The 19,454-nt window shown below is 51.9% G+C and overlaps 1 protein-coding gene across 9 annotated transcripts in view; it reads left to right on the top strand.

Annotated features, from left to right (window-relative positions):
* NPHP4 (nephrocystin 4) overlaps positions 1-19,454 on the top strand; it is a 141,709-nt gene that overhangs the window by 108,199 nt on the left and 14,056 nt on the right. For all 9 annotated transcript variants that reach the window (XM_036826308.1, XM_036826316.1, XM_036826344.1 and 6 more), the window contains 3 exons: positions 10,949-11,109; positions 14,070-14,250; positions 16,827-16,952. In XM_036826308.1, coding sequence (XP_036682203.1) covers positions 10,949-11,109; positions 14,070-14,250; positions 16,827-16,952 — 468 coding nt within the window. The remainder of the gene's footprint in view (positions 1-10,948; positions 11,110-14,069; positions 14,251-16,826; positions 16,953-19,454) is intronic.

The following is a 19,454-nucleotide window of genomic DNA, read 5'->3' as shown; positions in this document are numbered from 1 at the left end:
CAGATGGCTTCTTTCACTTAGTAACATGCATTTAAGGTTCCTCCATGGCTTTTCGTGGCTTGATAGCACATTTATTTTTGGCACTGAATGATACTCTGGACGTACCTCAGTTTATTTATCCATTCACCTGCCAAAGGGCATCTTGGTTGCTTCCAGTTTGTTGTTCAGGATTTTGTGTGGACATACATTTTCAACTAATTTGGGTAAATACCTAGGAGCCCAGTTGCTGGATCGTATAGTAAAAGTATGTTAAGCTTTGAGAGAGACTGCCCAACTGTCTTCCAAAGTGGCTGCACCATTTTGCATTCCCACCAGCAGTGAATGAGAGTTCCTGCTGCTCCACATTCTTGCCAACATTTGATGTTGTCAGTGTCCTGGATTTGGGCCATGCAAGTAGGTGTGTAGTGGTAGCTCATTGTTTTAATTTACAGTTCCCTAATGACAGATGATGTAGTGTGTCTTTCCATCTGCTTACTTACTATCTGTATATCTTCTTTGGTGAGATGTCTGTTTGGATCTTTAGCCCATTTTTAAATTGGATTGTTTGTTTTCATATTTGTTGTGTTTTAAGAGTTCTTTGTATATTTTGGATACGAATCTTTTATCATGTATGTGTTTTCCAACTATTTTCTCCCAACTTGTGGCTTATCTTTTTCATTCTCTTAATGGTGTCTTTCTCAGAGCAGAGGTTTTAAATTTTAATGACATCCAGCTTATCAATTATTTCTTTTATGAATCGTGCTTTTGGTGTTGTAGCTAAAAAGTCATCACCAAATCTGAAAGGTCACCTAGCTTTTTTCCTATGTTATCTTCTAGGAGTTTGATAGTTTTGCACTTTACATTACAAAAATTAACATTTTGAGTTAATTTTTGTAAAAGATGTAATTTTTACAAAGTGAACACACCTGTGTAACTACCACCCAATTCGGATGGGGCTGTAGAACGTTACAGAGCAACCCCCCAACCCCAGTTGATGACCTCCCCTAAGGGTAACTGCTCTTCTGAATTCTGTCACTCTGCATCAGTTTTACCTGTTTTTTGGACTTAAACGGATCATATTATCCATACCATTTTGAATCTAACTTCTTTCGCTCAACCTCATGTCTGGGAGATTCCTTCATGTTGCTGTATGTAGCAGTAGTTTGTCCGTGATCTTGGCTGTATAGAAACCCGTTGTCTGAATATTCCACAATGCTTACCCATTCTGCTGTGCACAGGCCTTTGAATCATTTCCAGGTTTTGGCTCTTTTGAATAATGCTGCTGTGAACATATTTAAAACATTGTGAAGTGATCAGCCCAACAAGTCTAGGTAGCATCCATCATCGAACATAATTATAAAATTCTGTGTTTCTTGTGACGAGAACTTTTACGATCTACTCTCTTAGCACCTTTCAAATACGCAACACGGTGTTATTAACTGTGGTCACCGTGCTGTGCATCACATCCCCGTGACTGACTTACTTTATAACTGGAGGTTTGTACCTTTTGGCCCCCTTCACCCATTTTGCCCACCCCCTGCCCCACCTCTTGCAACTATCAGTCTGCTTTCTGTATTTAACGAGCCTGATTCTTTTTTTAAAGATTTCACATATAAGTGAAATCATATGGTATTTGTCTTTCTCTGATCCATCCACGTCGTCACAGATGTCAAGATTACCTTCTTTTTAACGGCTGAGTAATATTTCGTATGTATACATACTGCATTTTCTTTATCTGTTCATCCATAGGTGGACACTTAGGTAGCTTCCACATCTTGGCTATTATAAATAATGCTGCAATGAACATGGCGGGGGTGTGTGTGCAGGTTTCTTTTCGAGTTAGTATTTTTGTTTTCTTTGGTTAAATACCCAGGAGTGGGATTGCTGGATCATGTGGTAACTCTATTTTTAAGTTTTTTGAGGAACCTCCAAAAAAGGTTTGGAGGAGGCTTTCATAGTGGCTGCACCACTTTACATTCCCAGCAACAGCGGACAAGGGTTCCCTTTTCTCCACACCCTCACCTGTACCGGCTCTCTCTTGCCTTTTTAATAATATACGATCATTCTTTTGGTGCACGTGTGTGTGTGCGCATCTGCGTTGGTCTGTGCCTGGGACTGAAGTTGCTGGGTCCCCGGGCAGCACAGGTCTAGCTTTGGTGCATTCCTTCCCCAGTGCTGTGCCAGCTTACACACCCACTGGAGTAGACGGAAAGTCTGAACTGCCCGTGTCCTTGCTGGTTGTGTAATGTGTGTGGCTCTGTTTGTTTGTTTCACGTGACCTCCTGGTGGGCATGTGCCGGCGTCTCCTGGCTGACCGATGATCTTCCACACGCTGTCGCCTTCGGCAGATCCTCCTTTGAAGTGCTTTGCCCATTTTTAATTGTGTTGTCTGTTTTTCAGTTTGTAGGTGTTATGTATATATCCTGATCCCAGACCTTCTTCAGATGTTATGATTATCTCCTCCAGCTCTGTGCCTTGTCTTTGACTCTGTTAATGGTATCTTTTGGTTAACAGTAGTTTTCCATGAAAATTACGTCCAATTTATCAGTCTTTTCCTTAATGGGCAGATTTCCTAATCTATACCCAAAATGAGTTTGTCTCCACAAAGTCTTGAAGATATCCTCCTATGTTGCCTTCTAGAAGCCTTTTTTCCCTTTTTTTTGTTCTTTTTTCCCTTTTTATATTCAGATCTAGAATTCATCTGGAATTGATTTTGTGTATCCTGTGAGGTAGGGACTGAGGTTTGTGACCTTCATAAAGAATGCAGAGAGTTAATAGGACATAAAAGATTTTAAAAGCATTGGCTCCACACCCACCAAGCTTACGAAGTGAGTCATTTCTCAGCCTGGAATACTTATTTTAAGCAAAATGTTGTTCCCAGGATCCAAAGTTTGGTTTTGCCAAAGACGATAGCAGAGACTCAGGGGTGCATGAGGGCAGAGAGAAAAAGCCCTGGTCTCAGCTCTGCCACACGATTGCTCTTTTCTGGTGGGTGGACCCACTTATGCAAAGTGGCGTTTGAGACGTTGTTGTCTTCTGGCAAAGTCTGGACGTTTACAGTCCTGGCAGCCCTGACCACCAGCTCTCGTGGAGGGTCACCGCTTCCCCTGCTGGTCTGCGTCCTGGGGCCCAGAGTCCATGATGCGGCTCCCACACGCCCTCGTGGGCAGCCCCCAGCAGGCTCATGCCGAACGGCGGCCACATCTGGTCCAGCGGGAGAAACCGCAGCTTCTGGAACCTGCGGCCCGTGGGCCTGGTGACTGCCTCTGCCACGCTAGTCCCTGTTCTCCATTGTGAGTAGACTTTCTTTTGTTTCCTCTTTTTCTTCAGGAGTGGGATGTGCCTCTGGACTTTCCTCACTTACTACTGTCCCCCACTCCTTTCAGGAAGGTTCCCCCAAGTTTGTGACCATTTCATCTGCTTGTGTTGGTCCCTGTCCTTCTACACCACATGCACGGGGCCGCCTTTCCTTGTTATTTCCCTTGCTTTCTTGCCTGTTTTTTTCTAGCATGTTGTTTGTCTAACATGCGTCTCTTGGTGTTTTTGTCTAGTGGGGTCTTCCCTAGTGTGAGAGCTGGAGTCTGGGTCAGCCAAGAGCATCCATTGTCCTAAAGAACTCTCGTCCATCTTCCCACCCCTGAGTTATCCCAGCCAAGGGGGCATCTCCCACCAGACCAGCGTCCAGGTCTAGACCCTCTAGTACAGCCTTGATCGCCTCCTCCTTACTGGATCTTGTCTTTCCTGTGCCTTCTTCAGGTGCCCTAATCCCGTCTCCCCAGCTACAGAAGTTGTGTTGGTGCATTTGGGAATACCTGCTTTATCTCTTTGTTCATCTTTCCCCCCACCTCAGAATCATTTGAATGTAAAATGCAGGCGTGGTGACCCTTTACCTCTAAATATAGCAGCACACATTACTTAAAAATAAGGACATCTGGGACTTCCCTGGTGGCACAGTGGTTGAGAATCCGCCTGCCAATGCAGGGGACATGGGTCTGAGCCCTGGCCCGGGAAGATCCCACATGCCGCGGAGCAACTAAGCCCGTGTGCCACAACTACTGAGCCTGCGCTCTAGAGCCCGCGAGCCACAGCTACTGAGCCTGCGTGCCACAACTACTGAAGCCTGTGCACCTAGAACCCGTGCTCTGCAACAAGAGAAGCCACCGCAATGAGAAGCCCGTGCACCACAACGAAGAGTAGCCTCCGCTCACCGCAACTAGAGAAAAGCCTGTGCACTGCAACAAGGACCCAATGCGGCCAAAAATAAAATATAAATAAATAAATTTATAAAAAAATAAGGTCGTCCTTTTCTATACACACAATTCTGTTATCATACTTAAGATTATAAGAATTTCATAGTCAAGTTTTCCCATTTCCCCTCATATGTCCATTGTAGCTGTTTTTTGCTCTGACATCCAGTCCAGGCCCATGTATTATCTGTAATCATGTGTTCAGTCTCTTTTCATTGAGACTTGTCCCCTGCATTCTCTGTCCAGTGTTGGTGCCTGTTTGAAGAGACCGAGCGAGTTGTGGAATGTCCCACATTCCGTGTGTCTGATTGTTTCCTCACCTGGTTGTCTACCTCGTTCATCTCCAGTAGTTCTCGTCCACTGAGGGAAGGGCTGAGGGCTCAGTCTCATCCTGGATTTGGTGTGAACTCTTCATTGTTGAGGCCGCGTGCTGCCTGTGCGTCCCATCGGAGGCGCCGAGGTCAGGCCGTGTCACCGTGCAGGTGCCAGTGTGAGCACTTGGTAGGGGCACCCGCCCCAGGTGTCTCCAGTGGGAAGAGGTAGGCGCTTCCCCTTTTGTGCTTGGAAGACTTCTTGGGGCTGTTCTTGGGCTTCGTGTGAATATCCGACCCCTGCAGCCCTTCACCTACTGTCCTAACATCCTTGGCTGTGCTTTGCCTGGATCAGCTATTTAAATGGAGCTTTCAAAATGGTAATTCTTCTAATGCTATCATTTGGTCTCCCTTTATGAGCTGGCATTCTTCTATAAAAAGAGACTTTCTCTCATCAGCCAGGGGTGAACTACATATATGTCCTCCAAAAAAGGCAGAACAAATGTTTAATACTTTCCCTTTAATTTCTAATTTTCAGAGTAAGAACTTACTGTAATAGTTACTCTAATAGTGACAGTTCAGGTTTTGTATATCCTAGCTCTTTGTTTCGTCTTTGGCCAGCTGTAGCCCTTTGGGTTGGCCTGAGTCTGTTGACACGCTCTGGTTGGACTTTGGGCAGGTCCTCCCTTTCTGGAGCAAAGGTGTCCAGGCTTGCCTTGTGCTTTTTCTGCCTCAGATCCGGTCACCCGTTTCTCCCGGGAGCCTGGCCCCCCACTGGGAGTGCTTTCTAAAGATCACGATCCGGGCACTTTTGATCGGGGTCTCAACTGCTTCTAGGCCTTTCCCTGGGCAGAGCTGGGGCACGTATATTAAAACATGAGTTCACCTTGATATTTCTAATTTAAATTTAGAGGTTTTTCCCTAAAATATTTTATTTGTATCTCTTTCCTCTTAAACCGAAAATCGTGTTTCCTGATAATATATTTACTTATTTACTTTCCCTTATAATTTACACAATGTATTTTCAAAATTACACCGCTAGTTTGAATAGTAACGATACATGGCTGACAAAAGTTCAGATTTCTTTGTGTTCTTCTTCTGGTCTTGGCCTGTGTCCCAGCGAGGATGTAGAGTGAGTGAGTGTGGCCCAGAGCCCTTGTGTTCATTCTTTTCTCTATGGAGTTATGTTGCCTATTTGATGTTCAGTTGAATTTGTTGGTTTCAGTTTGTTTTCAATTTCATATTTACTTTCTTTCCTTTTTGATTGGAATATTTACGTGGCCCCAAACATAAAACCGTAGTTGAATGAGCACTCAAGGCTCCCTTCGACCCTCACCCCTCTAGACAGTCCCCACCTGCTCACTGGCCTGGGGGTGACCAGGTTTCTAGTTTCTGGCTTAAGCAAATATTTACGTTTTTATTTTTTGTTTTTTCTTATTCAATAGGTGGCATACCAAATACACTTTTTCACTGTGCTATTTTCAGTTAACTTTCCATCCTGAGTTCCACTCCATGTGGAAACCGTCTGCATTGTTTTTACAGTTACATCGTCCTACATTGGATGCATGTTCTGTGGTTTATTTAACCATCATCCTACTGACGGAGGTTTGGGTCTTTCCAGGGTTCTGCTATTTCAGATAATGCAGCAATGAGTAACCTTGTGTTTCTCGTGTTTTCTGCGTGTGGAGGTGTGTTTTAGGGCAGATTGCTGGCAGTGGGATTATAGGATAAAAGGCTTCAGTGGTGTTGACAGACACCACCACCTCCCCTCTGTTAGCCTGAGATCTTTTGGCCTCCTCCACAAAATAGGTTGTTACGTTCTGATTGATGTGAGATAGATCTTAGTGAAGTTTTAATGTGCGTTTCTCTTGTAATGAGTGAAGTTGAGCATCTTTTGTCTTTGTCTGCAAACTTCTATTCATATCTTTTTCCATTTCTCTATCAGATTTTTCATCTATTTTGTCCTCTGTTTTGGGAACTGTATTAGGAAGATTAGCTGTTGCCTGTGATATACATTGCAAATATGCTTCCTACTTTGCCATTTGTCTTTTTGCTTTGCTTATGATGGGTTTTGCTATGTAAAGGTGTTACTTTCATGTAGTCTAATGTGTCAGTCTTTTATTGCTTCTAGCTTCTTCAGTCATAGATGCAAAGGCTTTCTCCTCCCCTAGCTCAGCAAGAGATTCGTGCGTGGTTTCTTCTAGGATTTACAGGTTTCATTTTTCACATTTAGATTTCTGATCTCTATGTAGTTTATCCTGCTGTGTGATGGCAGATACGGATCAGTTTTATCTTTTTCCAAATGTCTATCCAGTTGACCTAGTACTATTTATTAAAACGTTCGTCTTTTTCCCCAGTGACTTGAGAGCCACCCTTATCATATACCAAAATTTTTTTTATTACTTGGGTGTAATTCTGGATTTTCTTGCTTGTTCCATTAGACTAGAGGTTGGCAAACGGATTTCTGTTAAGGGCCAGATCATAAATATTTTAGACTTTCTGGGTTCACATATGATCTCTGTGTAATCATTTTCTTCTCTTTTTGACTTTTGTTTTTCACAACCCTTAGAAAATGTAAAAGCCATTCTTAGCTCACAGCTGGGTTGGCCTGTGGGCTGTAGTTCACCAGACTCTTCATGAGACTGTCTGTCTACACACGAAGGTCACGCTCTTTGATCAGAGGTGTTATGCTGTTCTTTTTTGCACGGTTCTCCAGACATTCTTGCTGGTTTAGTTTTCTATGTGAACTTGTTAGGCTCTATCTGGGGTTCTGGAGAAGTTCATAGATGAACGAGAGGGGAACTGCCCTTGAAGGACAGGAGGGGACCTGCCCAGGAACGGGGATGTCTTCCCATCTGCTCATTTCTGCTTCCCTGTCTTCTGAAGGCACATAAGTGTACCTTAAATAGGTTTTGCTATTTTCTTGTTTTTTAATCAATTAGATTTTGCATTTCTCTTTATTATTACGCCCCTTCCGCTTTCTTTTTGGTATTCTCTATTGTTATTTTCCTAATTTGTTTGAGTTGCTTAATTCATTTATTTTAATTCTTTTGTTCTTGTGGATATAAAGTATTGAAGGCTATGAATTTTCCTTTGATTATTGCTTTATGTTTTGGTGATTCTGATAAGTAGTATTTTCATTATTATTATTCTAGAAAATCTGTTTTGATCGCGTTTTCCCTTTGACACAGAATTATTTAAGAATAAGTGAATAGTTTTGAAAATTTTTTTCCAATTTCTAGTTTGTTGGATTGTGATCAGAGAATATTATTTGTAATATTTCTACTTTAAGGAGTGTATTTAGGTTTTCTTTGTGGTGAAATAGTAAATTTGTATTAATGTTCCAAATATACTTGAAAAGATACATTCCCTGTTATTGGGGTACCATGTTGTATGTGTATGCATACACTCTGCCTTATGGGTTAGCTGGTCTGGTCTTCTGTATCCTTACTTATTTATGGTCCACTTGACCTGCCTTGAAAGGAAAGCAGTTGTTTGGTCTCCACTGTCATTGTGTTTTCATCTGTTTCTTCTTACATCCCTGGATTTCTGCTTTGTTATTTGGTGCATAGATACTCCAAGCTGTTACGCATTCATCATGCATTGTAGACTGTAGTGTTATAAAGTGTTTGTCATCAGAGGAGTCGTGGCTGCCTTCACAGAGCAGGAGGTGTTTGTCATGAAGGAGGGGTGGAGATTGAGAAGAGGGGTGGGGGAGGACCGTCCAGCTGGAGGCAGAGCATCTGCCAGACCTGGCCGTGGTGGTGGGGCAGGACTGAGGTGCAGCAGGGACCCCAGCTGGGCTGGGTGGCGTCTGTGAAGGGGTGAGGGAGGTAAGCCGGGGAGCCTGAGCAGACCCTGTGGGGTGGTACCACTACGCCCAGGAGTCAGTGGTCAGCGCCACTGCAGGTTTTTGAGTGGGACGGAGACGACGCAGGATTCCTTTTGTGGATGCTTCGGCAGTGCCATGGGATGGACTGTGGGGAGCCTGGACCTCAGGGAAGGCCACTGAGGAGTGGGTTGTCTTAGCCAGACAGGAGCAAAGGGGTCCGAGCCTACAGTGGGGAGGGATTGGGAGGGTCCAGTGTGAGGGGCCTTGGGCTGTGCCCAGACCAGGATGGCCCCCGTGTGCGACACTCAGCACACTGTCAGCTCGGGGCTCAAAGTGTCCCCCCGAGACCGTGAGCTCCATCAGGGCAGGGACCCTGTCCGTCCTGATCTCCCCACACGACCCCACACAGGGCCTGGCACATTTGCCGCATGTGAATTCATGGTCGTATTGCGGGGACCCGGCAGCTGACGGGACGTGGTGATGATGGAGCCCAGCCAGGGCGTCGGGAGGACGCGGTGCCGGGCGGCACTCTGGGGGGACGCAAGGGGGAGCTGGCTGGGGAGGAAGACGCGGGGTCCAGCTGGGACATACTGCGTTCAGGCGCGAGTGCAAGTCTGGGTGGAGGCCCCGTGGGACTGGAGGTGTCGGGGGTGGTGTGAAGGGCGCCCAGGGAAGTGTGCCTGTGGGTGTCGTCTGTGAGGTCGCCCCGCACGTTCGCGTCCGGCTGCATCCTGGGCCGGCAGTCGGCCCGGCGGGACCCGGCAGGTGGCGCTGCCGGCGGTGCTGTGAGCTCGACCCTCCTCCTTCCCCGGTCCTCATTGCAGTCCTCCCTGCGCCTGGATGAGCCAGCCTGCGGGCAGCTGTCGGGAGGCTGATCGGGTGCCGCAGGCCGCTTGCTTCTCACACCTGGCCGTGGGGGACCGGGGTGGGGGGGCGCATGACCCTGGCCTCCACTGGCCCCGTGACTTGATCTGAGCGCTCGGGTGGGACACTGGGGCCTGGCCTGCCGTGCGCGACGTTATTCCCAGCCCCTCCCGTGGTCTTTGGGCTGCTGCTCTCTGCCCCTCCATCCTGGAGGGTGCTTCTGTCGGCGCTCCAGCTGTGGCGGAAGCCAGGGCCCCGCTGGTCCTTGCTCCGCATCCCCTGGGCCCGCCGGGGGCCCCGCCCCCGCGCTCCTCCTCAGCGCCCAGAGCTGGGTCCCGCCCTGACCTGCTTCACTGCTCCCGCTGACCGCACTGTCCTGGCCTTGAGGACAGCGGAGAGGGCGCTGTGTGGGCCCCCACGCGGCGAGGTGGCTGCCGGGGGGCGAGGGTCTCAGCCTGGCCGGGGCCGCTTGGGCTGCTGAGCCAACATCCGCCTTCCTCCCTGGGGTTAGCGGTCTGCTCAGCGGGGCCACGTAAATACTGTTACATTATTGATGGAAAGGGCAGAGATGTTGTTCTCAGTGTGCTTCCCCTGCATTGCTGTCCCTGCACTTTAACTAATGGTGACTTCAGTGACATCTGTGCCAATTTAGGATTAATGGTGATGCCACTTCGCAAAGGTGAAGGCGGGGGCCACAGTCCGGCTCCTGTCTCGTAGTGATAAGCCTGGCACCAGGAGCGACCTTGGAGAGGCTTGTGCTTCTGTGGGGCTGCTGGGCATGTTGGGGGCGGGAGGCATCGGGGTGGCCTAAGCACCGTGTACTGAGCTCCGTCTCAGTTTGAGCTCTCCATGCTCCTGTGTGTGAATACCCAGGTTTCTAAAAAATTTTATCGGAGTCTAGTTGATTTACAATGTTGTGTTAATTGCTGCTGTACAGCAAAGTGATTCAGTTATACATATATATACATTCTTTTTCATATTCTTTTCCATTACGGTTTGTCACAGGATATTGACTATAGTTCCCTGTGCTATACACTAGGACCTTGTTGTTTATCTATTCTGTATATAATAGTTTGCATCTGCTAACCCCAAACTCCCACTCCGTCCCTCTCCCACCTTCCTCCCCCTTGACAACCAGAAAGTCTATTCTCTGTGTCTGTGAGTCTGTTTCTGTTTTGAAGATAAGTTCATTGGTGTCATATTTTAGATTCCACATATGAGTGTTATTATATGATATTTGTCTTTCTCTGTCTGACTTACTTCACTTAGCATGATCATCTCTAGGTCCATCCATGTTGCTGCAAATAGCATTATTTCATTCTCTTTTTATGGCTGAGTAGTATTCAACTGTGTATATGTACCGCATCTTCTTTATCTGCTGACCACCCGGTTTTGACAGAAGATGTAGACGGCATTTCTCCCTAAATCCTGTGCGCCCAGAGTCATACTTGGTGGCTGGCCCCGTTGGGGCATCTGTCCTTATCCAGCATAGACTGTTTCACCAGGACTCAGTTAAAAAACATCAGTCTTATTTGGGGAGGAGCTTTTTGTATACCTCGGAAAGAAATGTAATGTTTCGATTAATGTATTTATTAAGCTGTAACTCTGACAGAAGCAGAAATTAGTCATCATGACCAGAACAGAAACTCCTCCAAGTGTAAAGATAATAAATGATTCCAATTACTTCTGGGCACATTTGGGGCCTCTTTGCACAGGGTCTCCGGGCTTTCAGCTGAAGTACCTGGTGGACTCTGGGTTCCTGAGACCCGGGGAGCAGCGCTGGTTCGCCCGCTACCTGGCCATGCAGACCCTGCAGATCGACATCTGGGACGGAGACTCCCTGCTTCTCATTGGATCCGCCGCCGTTCAGATGAAGGTAGCGTTTCCCCATGGTCCTTCCTGTGCGGTCTGTCGCCCGGCAGTGTGGGCCATCGTCCAGCGCTGGGCATCGTCCAGGGGCCTGGCTTCTTGGTTCACAAATTCAAAACACTGCCGAGTCCTCTCCTTGCCCAAAGGAAAGGATGTTCACAGAGTCTGAACTCGATCTGCTAGGTTACATCCGCCCAGTTGTCAGTTCCTCCTGTGAACCGACCCACCAGGTGACGTCACCTCTGCTCCCTTGACGGTGAGGATGGATGTTCCCTGAGAGCAGCTCGGGATCAGCCTTGTTCCCCAAGAGCCTGGCCGGTCCATCAGAGGTGTGCCCTCAGGACGGAGGACAGGATGAACGAATGATGGGGTGGGAAAATGTTTCCTGATGCCCGTTCTCAGTTCCATGAATTGTGCTTCTCTTGTTCTAACTAGAATCAGAAGCTAATTCGTTTTCTAACTGTGCTTCCCATTCTCCTCATATTCTAAAACTGAAGTCCATGCATTAATTCAATTTTCTTCCCAGGGTTTCTCCCCAAACCTTCCCTTTTGTGTGACCAGGACCCCAGAGGGTCACCGTGGAGTCACATGGCGGCCTTTGGGCCGGGCACTGGGCCACATCCACTTGCCGACATGCTGTCCGGAGAGTTTTCCTCCCTGCCTTGAGGTGGACGGGGGAGAGGATACAGCACCATCGCTGCAGCTCTGGAATCCCTCTGACCTTCATTCACTTTTCCTTCATCCCACACAGCTATTTCCCTCTGGATTCCAGCCACGGGCCCCCTTGGTTTCCCTTCCTGAGCCTTGCATGGCTGGTCACTGAGGCCTGCAGATCTGGTCCCCTCCCCCCTTGCTCCTCAGCACCCCGGCCCGCGAGGATCTCATGGCTCCTGTACCGCAGTGGCCCCGGCCCCGTGCTCCCCATCCTCTGGGGGCCGCCTGCTCCTCCGTCCCTCCCTTCCTCTGGCGGCTGACACGGACTGTAACTGTCCCATCCACCGGGGCTCAGGGCCCTTCCCTGAGGGGCTGAGGCCCTCAGGACAGTGGAAGGAGCCGGGGGGCAGTGGGCAAAGAGTTACAGGGCGGGGTCACAGCTGGTGAGGACTCAGCAGGTGTCGGCTGATGTTCTCATTCCTCAGGCCCCCCAAGGTCGTCATGGATGTTGCCTGTCTGTCTCCTACACTGGCCAGTGATGCCCTGGAGGGTGGGAATGGGATGGCCACTGACGCCTCCCCAGCAGTGTCCTAGGCCACCGTGGGTAGGGCATGGCTAAGAATGGATGAATAGAAGGAGGGAGGGAGGGAGGGGTGAGGTGAAAGGCAGGAGGGGCGGAGAAGGGCGAGGCGAGGGGAGGGAGGGGCGAGTGAAGCGAATGGAGGGGTTATTTGATCTCATCCTCCATGAAGAGCCTCTTCAACAAGTGCTGTCAGGTTTACTGACACAGAATTGGTTTAAATAAAATGGAAGTTTACTTTTTAAAAATAAGCAAGTCTTCACATTAACATCTATGTAGAAAAGATGGAAAATTTGTGCAAGTCCAGGTCCTGAGCTGTCAGGTGCTTACGTGGCCGTCTGTGGGTATTTCCTGCGTTTCCAGACGCATCACAGCTCGTCGCACTGCCCCCTGTTGTTGGACAGTTAAGCGCCTTTTCCTGGTGGAAACACTGCAGGGAACACCTTGGAGTCACGGTGGCTCACCTCTCCAGCTCAGTTCCTGAGCGGTGACAGCGCCAGCATCGCTGGGGTCTCACGGTGGTCGCTGCCAGTGCCCGGTTGCCCCCCCGCTCCGCTGCGGTGTCCTCAGCCCGGCCCTGGGACTGCTGCCCTGATCCCTGTGTCCAGCAATGAAGCCAAGGCCCCAGGTCGTGCTGGGACCAGGCTTTCAGCCCAGGTCTGACTCCATCATCTTCTCCCCAAATGAGAATGCCCCAAAGCCGCGTTTCCGAGTCACGGGTGCGCAAATGTGGAGCCTCGGGCAGGGGGCCCAGGGGCCCGGCACGGCGCTCTTCCCGGAAGATGACCAAGGTGCCTGCTTTCCCACCCTTTACGGGGTGGGAAAAAAACCTCTGCAGTTTCCTAGGCGAGACGCAATACCCTGTTTTTATTGGCATCACTGCTCCTGGGGCAGCCGGGCGTCGCTTCTTGCCTTGACTGGCCACCCTCTGGAGGGGTCTTCACCCCGTCTGGCTGCCGAGGCTCCTGGACCGTGAACGTGTTGGCGTTATGTGGACAAGCGCTGCTCAGCAAGCAGGTTCTCCGGAGCTGGAAGCCCCAGACCCGCTCAGGAGGGATCTGGTCTGGGCGTGTCCGCCCCAGAGACAGGCAGAGGACAAGTGCTGGAGGGACAGGGCCCGAATTCCAGAAGCAGGACCTGAACTTGGCCCCGCACTTCCATTTACGTGTGACAGTCAGGAGGCCTGGTGATGTGCCCAGGCCTCCCAGGAGAAGGGGCCCAGCCCTCCCTCCCGGCCGGCCCCACTCGCTCTTGGGCTCAGGAGAGTTCCGAAGGGTTAAACTTGATTAGCAGAGAAGAGTGGGGTCGGAAAGGACCCTCTTGACCCAGCTCTGTCCGCCCTGCGGCCCCTCCTTGGACCTGCTGCCCACCTTTCTGCCACACTGAAGCCCCCTGTGTCCCGCCCGGGCCTGGCGTGCCCCACCCCTGCCTGGAGGCACATCTTCGTCCTGAGGGGCCCAGTGGAGGCTCCTCGGGGCTCCCGCCGACGCGGAGCTGGGCTTCCTCAGCATCCCCCCTTGTTCTGTGCCGTGTTCTCATCTTCTCCGTGCGGAGGGGTCTCCATGCAGGTGGCTGCCAGGCCCGCTTGTGCATCCCTGGGGTTTGCTCAGTGGGTGAATCGGGATGCACTTTGTTAAGGATTTGGGGGAAAGACCCGACAGCAGGGACTTGGTTTTCAGAAGCAGATAGCCCCTGCCTCGGCCGCCCTCTGACCGGTCCTTTCTCCTCCGCAGCACCTCCTCCGCCAAGGGCGCCCAGCCGTTCAGGTCTCGCATGAGCTTGAGGTCGTGGCGACAGAGCACGAACAGGACACCGTGGTGGTGAGTGGAGACGTGACCAGGTTTGGCTGCGTCAAGCCCATCAACGTCCACACGGTGGTGAAGGGCCGGCTGCACCTGACCTTGGCCAACGTGGGTAAGAGTCCCTGGCAGCTTTGCTCTTGTTCCTGGGTGGCTACTCTTCTTCCCATTTGGGGCCTGAGCCCCCTCAGGACAGTGGTCACATCGTGGGCATCAGCACTCAGTAGGAATTCAGAAGAGCTCTCATTAGCTTGACTACTAAGTATGCCCTTGACTGCTGAGCAACTGTCCTTGACCACCGAGCATCTGCCCTTGACCACTGAGCATCTTCCCTTGACCCCCGAGCATCTGCCCTTGACCCCCGAGCATCTGCCCTTGACCACTGAGCATCTGTCCTTCATCACTGAGCATCTGCCCTTGACCACCGAGCATCTGCCCTTGACCACCGAGCATCTGCCCTTGACCACTGAGCATCTGTCCTTGACCACTGAGCATCTGTCCTTGACCACTGAGTGCCTGCCCTTGACCACTGAGCATCTGTTCTTGACCACTGAGCCTTCCTCTGACCACTGAGTCTGCCCTTGACCAATGAGCCTTCCCTGGCACCGGTTGTTTGGTGTTCCTGATTTCTGGTCGGGGTTTGGTATTATTAGCTGTCTCCGTCTTGCCCACGTTTTATTTCTGGTACCATCCATGGGGCATCGCTGTGACGATCCTCAAATAAGATGACTGGTTTTGGGAGAGAGTTTCATCTGGAGTTTCAGCTCATAGCACTGCCTCATTGTGGAGGAGAGAAGAGAGAACTGTTCCTAAACTTCCGCACCACACAGCTTGGGAACAGAGGGGCAGAGGGACGTGTTTGTTCAGAGCCGAGCACCTTGACCTTACGTCAGATGGTGTCCCAAGGGCTGCTCGTCAGAGACGCCGAGGAAAGCCCCAGTCCTCCTTCCATGTGGGCAGGAGGCTGGGGCTGGGTGTGGCTGGGATGGTCCTGCCTGGACATTCTGGGGGCTCCACTGAGGCCCCTGATGGGACAGGGGACGTTAGGCCGGGCGTGCCTGCCTGTGCCCGCCTCAGGGCAGAGCCGGTGTGAGCCCTCGTGGGGCTAGTGACAAGCCCGCTCCATCCCCCTCGAGGGGACAGAGGAAGGATTGAAAGCAGCACACCACCAAGCCATCTGAGGTTTCTGGACTCAAACCTCTCTGTCGTTTTATTGGGGAATTTTCCATTCCTTACAGCCCAGCCTGATTTTAGACCTCGAGCCCCGTGGGCCATTTCCACCTGTGCCGACAGCGCGGAGCCGGCAGAGCTGGGACAGAGCGGCAGGCGTGAGCGCGGAGCCCGTTAAGCCAGGTCTGGGGCTTCTGCTCCCGTGTTTACAAATGTAGGATCCAAGGCAGCCTGGAGAACAGACAATATGGAAACGGCAAAACTCAATTAGGTTCTGGAGAAATAAATGAGCTGTGTGTGAGAAGCAGACATTATTCAAAAGCGCCTACGGCTGAGGGGAGTTGCTAGAAGCATTCTGCTTCCAAGATTGTGTTGGTTATTTTTATTTTTAATTCACCAGCCCACAAATGTGCAGTGATTCCAGGTTTTAAAATCTTATCTTCAGAAGAAAGATTAGCTCCATTATGCGTTATCTTAAATTGTCATTTTCATACGTTGCCTGCAAGAGAGAGATAAGCTCGTGGGAAGGAGCCTGAGATACCCAGCCTGGGAGGCTGTGAGGCAGACGACAGATGCCGCGCGCAGCACGCTTGTACGACGCGGCCACACCGTGCTTTCCTCTGTACATTCTGCAGTTCTTGAACAAAAAAAAAGTGTCGTGGCTTTTGTTTCTTTTTGAAACTGGTTGTTCTGCAGCGCGCGGCAGGCGCGGGCCAGCAGATGGGGTGATGCCGTGCGGGCCTTCAGGGTGACAGAGGCACGGTCGGCGCCTGCCCGGATGGGGCCCCGCCTCTGCATTCACAGCCGCGGATCCAGGCATCTGTCACCCACGCCCAGGTCTCCTGTGACTCTTTCCGTGGGAGAGGGCCGTCCTCGTGCTTGGCGACTTCTTGGCTCAGGCGAGCTTTTTGACACCGTCTTTTTGCCAGCCTCTTCTGAGGCTTTACGGGGTCATTCATCATTTAGAGATCCCAAGAGCCCCTTTCCTTTCTTTGACCCCGTGATCCTGGCTGTGCGTGTGACCACGGCTCCCCTGGGAGCTCCGCTGCCACTGTATCTGCAGGTCTCCCGTGGGGCCTCCCTGGGGAGGGCAGGCTGCCCTGACCGCCGGCTCACGGTCAGGTACCGGGGCTCTCAGGGTGTCTCCCCCGAGGTGTGTTTGGGCGCAGACGTGTGCAGAAGGGCACAAAGGCCTTCTTGGAACAGCATGACACTCGAGGGCCTGACAGGAGAGTCTGCGACCATCCCAGAGCCCGGGGCCGAGCCCCCCCGGGGACCTGCCCTGAGCGTCTCGAGCCCCGACTCGTGGTGGGAAAGCAGAGGTCAGACGGAGGAGAGTGGGGACCTGGAGAGCAGGGAGCTCGAAGGAAACGGGCCTCTGCCCACCTGTCGTTTCTCTGCTGCAAAACGAACTCCGACCTGAGAGTGGAAAGTGGGGGTATGGGCGGGGATCCGGTGAGTGTCATCGACTCTGTTCTGGTATTTATGTCTTGTGTGGGGCGGGGGGTGTTTTTCGTTCAGGTCACTTGTGTGAACGGAGAGTGAGGAGTCCCAGCTCACTGCCACCTTCCAGGTCGCGGGTCATCTCGAATGACGGAGCCACCGGCTTCTCGGGAGGTGGCCTTCTCACGCCCGGGGCTCCCAGACGTGAGTGGAGAGACAGAGGGGCCTACGGGTGGAGGCTGGGGGTTGTGCTCGGGGTGGTGGGCGGGCGGTGGGGCAGAGCGAGAGGCGGAGGGCCGCGTGTGCGTGCGTGCGTGTCTGTGTGTGCGTGTGCAGGAGCACACGCGTGCGCCTGTGTCGTGGGGCCCTGCCCTCTGGATCTGGGGGCCCGAGCCGTGGCTCCGCCTCCGGCTCAGTGACCTGCAGGCCACGTCGAGTCACCGCGTTCGTCAGCCCAGCGCTCTCTAGGCTGGGCCCTGGGGAAGCCACCGGTGTTACTTGGTGGAGATTACCGTCCTAGGAGTGGCGTTTGTTTTCGGGTAGCTGCTCCTCCCCAGGGGAAGGGGACAGGAGGAAAAGGTCAGGATGAATGTAGGCTGTTTTTTAAAAACTAATTTGAAACTCCCCATGTTGGGGAGAAGAGAGGCTCGGGAGATAAAGACCTGGGCTTGTGAAAATATCGCATAACACGGAAGTTTTTCCGTCCCCTTTCAAATGACCCCCCAGACCTGAATGTAAAATACTTGTCATTGGAATGAAAAGTGTGAGGTGCCCTTTGAGGAGCAGCCCCCAGAGGTTGCAGGTCATCTCATGTGAATCGGAAACTGCCATGAGCGTCTTGTGTTGATGGCCCTTGACTTTGTTGGTCTTGAACCTGTGCCCTGGGTGGGAATTCCAGAGCTGCGGGGGTCAGGACTGGGAGGCCTTTGGTGCCATCTTGGAAGGTCTCCAGAATCCCACGAGTCCCCTGAAACTCCAGCCCAAACTTTATGGGTCCTTTAATGACCCATAAAACTTTAATGGCCAGCTTCCTCATTTTAATGTTGAAAAAACTGAGTCACAGAGGTCAGGTGACATGGCCGGTTGTGTGGTTAAGGGTGGTGAACTTGGGCTAGAATCTGGATTTCCTGCTTTGGGGCCAGTGCCTCCCCTTCCCCAGCTGGTCCCCTTGGCCACCAAGAGAATGGATGGAGAGCTGGCTCCACGGAGCAGGGAGTGCCTCCCATTCCCCCCACCCCCCCAACCAGGGACAGGTACGAGAGGATTTGTAAAACCCACGGCCCGGGGCCCGGCAGGTCGGGGGCTCCTCTGGGCAGCGCGGGGAGTTGTGACAGGGTTTGCTGAGGGATCCAGAGCCTCTGGAGTCATCAGTCTTCCAATCCCTATTTTGGTCAAAACCAGAGGGCCGGGCGCTCCACCAGAAGCCATGTCTCCACCGCCCGGGCAAGGTTCTGGAAGCAGGAAGTTGGGCTGAATTTCGCAAGGTGCTTCCTGGCTTCAGCAGTGTGGTCCCACACGGTCCCATCACCCCCACGGTCAGGGTGATGCAGTCTGAACACACAAGCCAGTTGATCACCCCCCAGCCTGGCTCGTCTCCCACCCTGGCCCCTCCACTCGGGACCAGGGGCCTCGGGCTGCTTGAGCCCGATGCAGGTTGGAGCTCCCGTTCCCATGGAGCTGGACCCCAGACACACGAAAAGTGCCCTTTTGGGGTGGCCACTTGAGACGTCTGCGCCATCTCATGGCACCCGAAGAACCTGGAAATAGCGCTTGTTTACGTGTGATGGAAGGAGAGGTGGCGCGTGAGGGGAAGCTGCTTCACCACCACGTGGAGCACAGCAGCAGGAGGCAGAGATTCTCGAGGGCGGGGAGGGGGCTTCAGCCGGCGGAGTTCAGGCTCGCAGTTACTTCCCGTGGTTCTGGGGGCTCCTGAAGGAAGGACATGATGCTAAGTTGGGGTGTTCCGTCTCACCTGCCGCCTGTGCTGGGTTTACTGATTGTCCGGGAATCTCACGTGTCAGCTTGTGACGTGGCACATGCCACGTGTGCATGTCAGTGGCACAGCCAGTGATGGGAGGGAGAAAGTAGCTCTCCTGCCTGCCGGGGCCTCGCCTATTGTGGCTTCTGTTTGTTGGCTACACAGCTTTCCTGTGGGTCTAGGCTTCGAGTAGAGCCCCCGAAGGAGATGGTGCTCTGGGGACCCAGCCAGCCAGAGGCAGCCGGGTGCAGAGAGGAGAAGCTCTGGGCTCCACCCACCCGGGTGGCCCGGGCCCTCAGGGCACAACTCATTGGAGCCCCTGATTCCTGATCTGAGCTCGGGCCTCCTGATAACCCGCACCCAGGGTGGGTTTGAGGACCTGACAGGACAGCGTGCTTGAGAGCCCGGACAGTGTGCTGGGCATCGGGGGTGCTTGCTGGGGGGCTGGGGGTGAGCAGGGGCGCCGTCCTGGGCGAGGGCGTCTGGAGAATCCTGAGAGCCTGAGCTTCTACAGCGCTGACCTTCTCCCTAGCAGACCCCCTAGTGGGCATTAATACATTTGTATCTAAGCACCAAGACAGAATCCCTTCTGTGTGACAGGCTGGTAAGGGAGGGACGCTGTGGAGGGCAGGGTGTGTCATTTTCACCTTTATCAGCCTCTGAGGGTTTATGAAAAGCTGGAGGCTTGGCTCTGGAGGGCGTGGAGCCGTGGCTGCTTAGAGAACGTA

This window comes from Balaenoptera musculus, chromosome 1 (assembly GCF_009873245.2).
Source record: "Balaenoptera musculus isolate JJ_BM4_2016_0621 chromosome 1, mBalMus1.pri.v3, whole genome shotgun sequence".
Taxonomy (NCBI): domain Eukaryota; kingdom Metazoa; phylum Chordata; class Mammalia; order Artiodactyla; family Balaenopteridae; genus Balaenoptera; species Balaenoptera musculus.
This window is presented reverse-complemented; position numbering and strand designations above follow the sequence as displayed.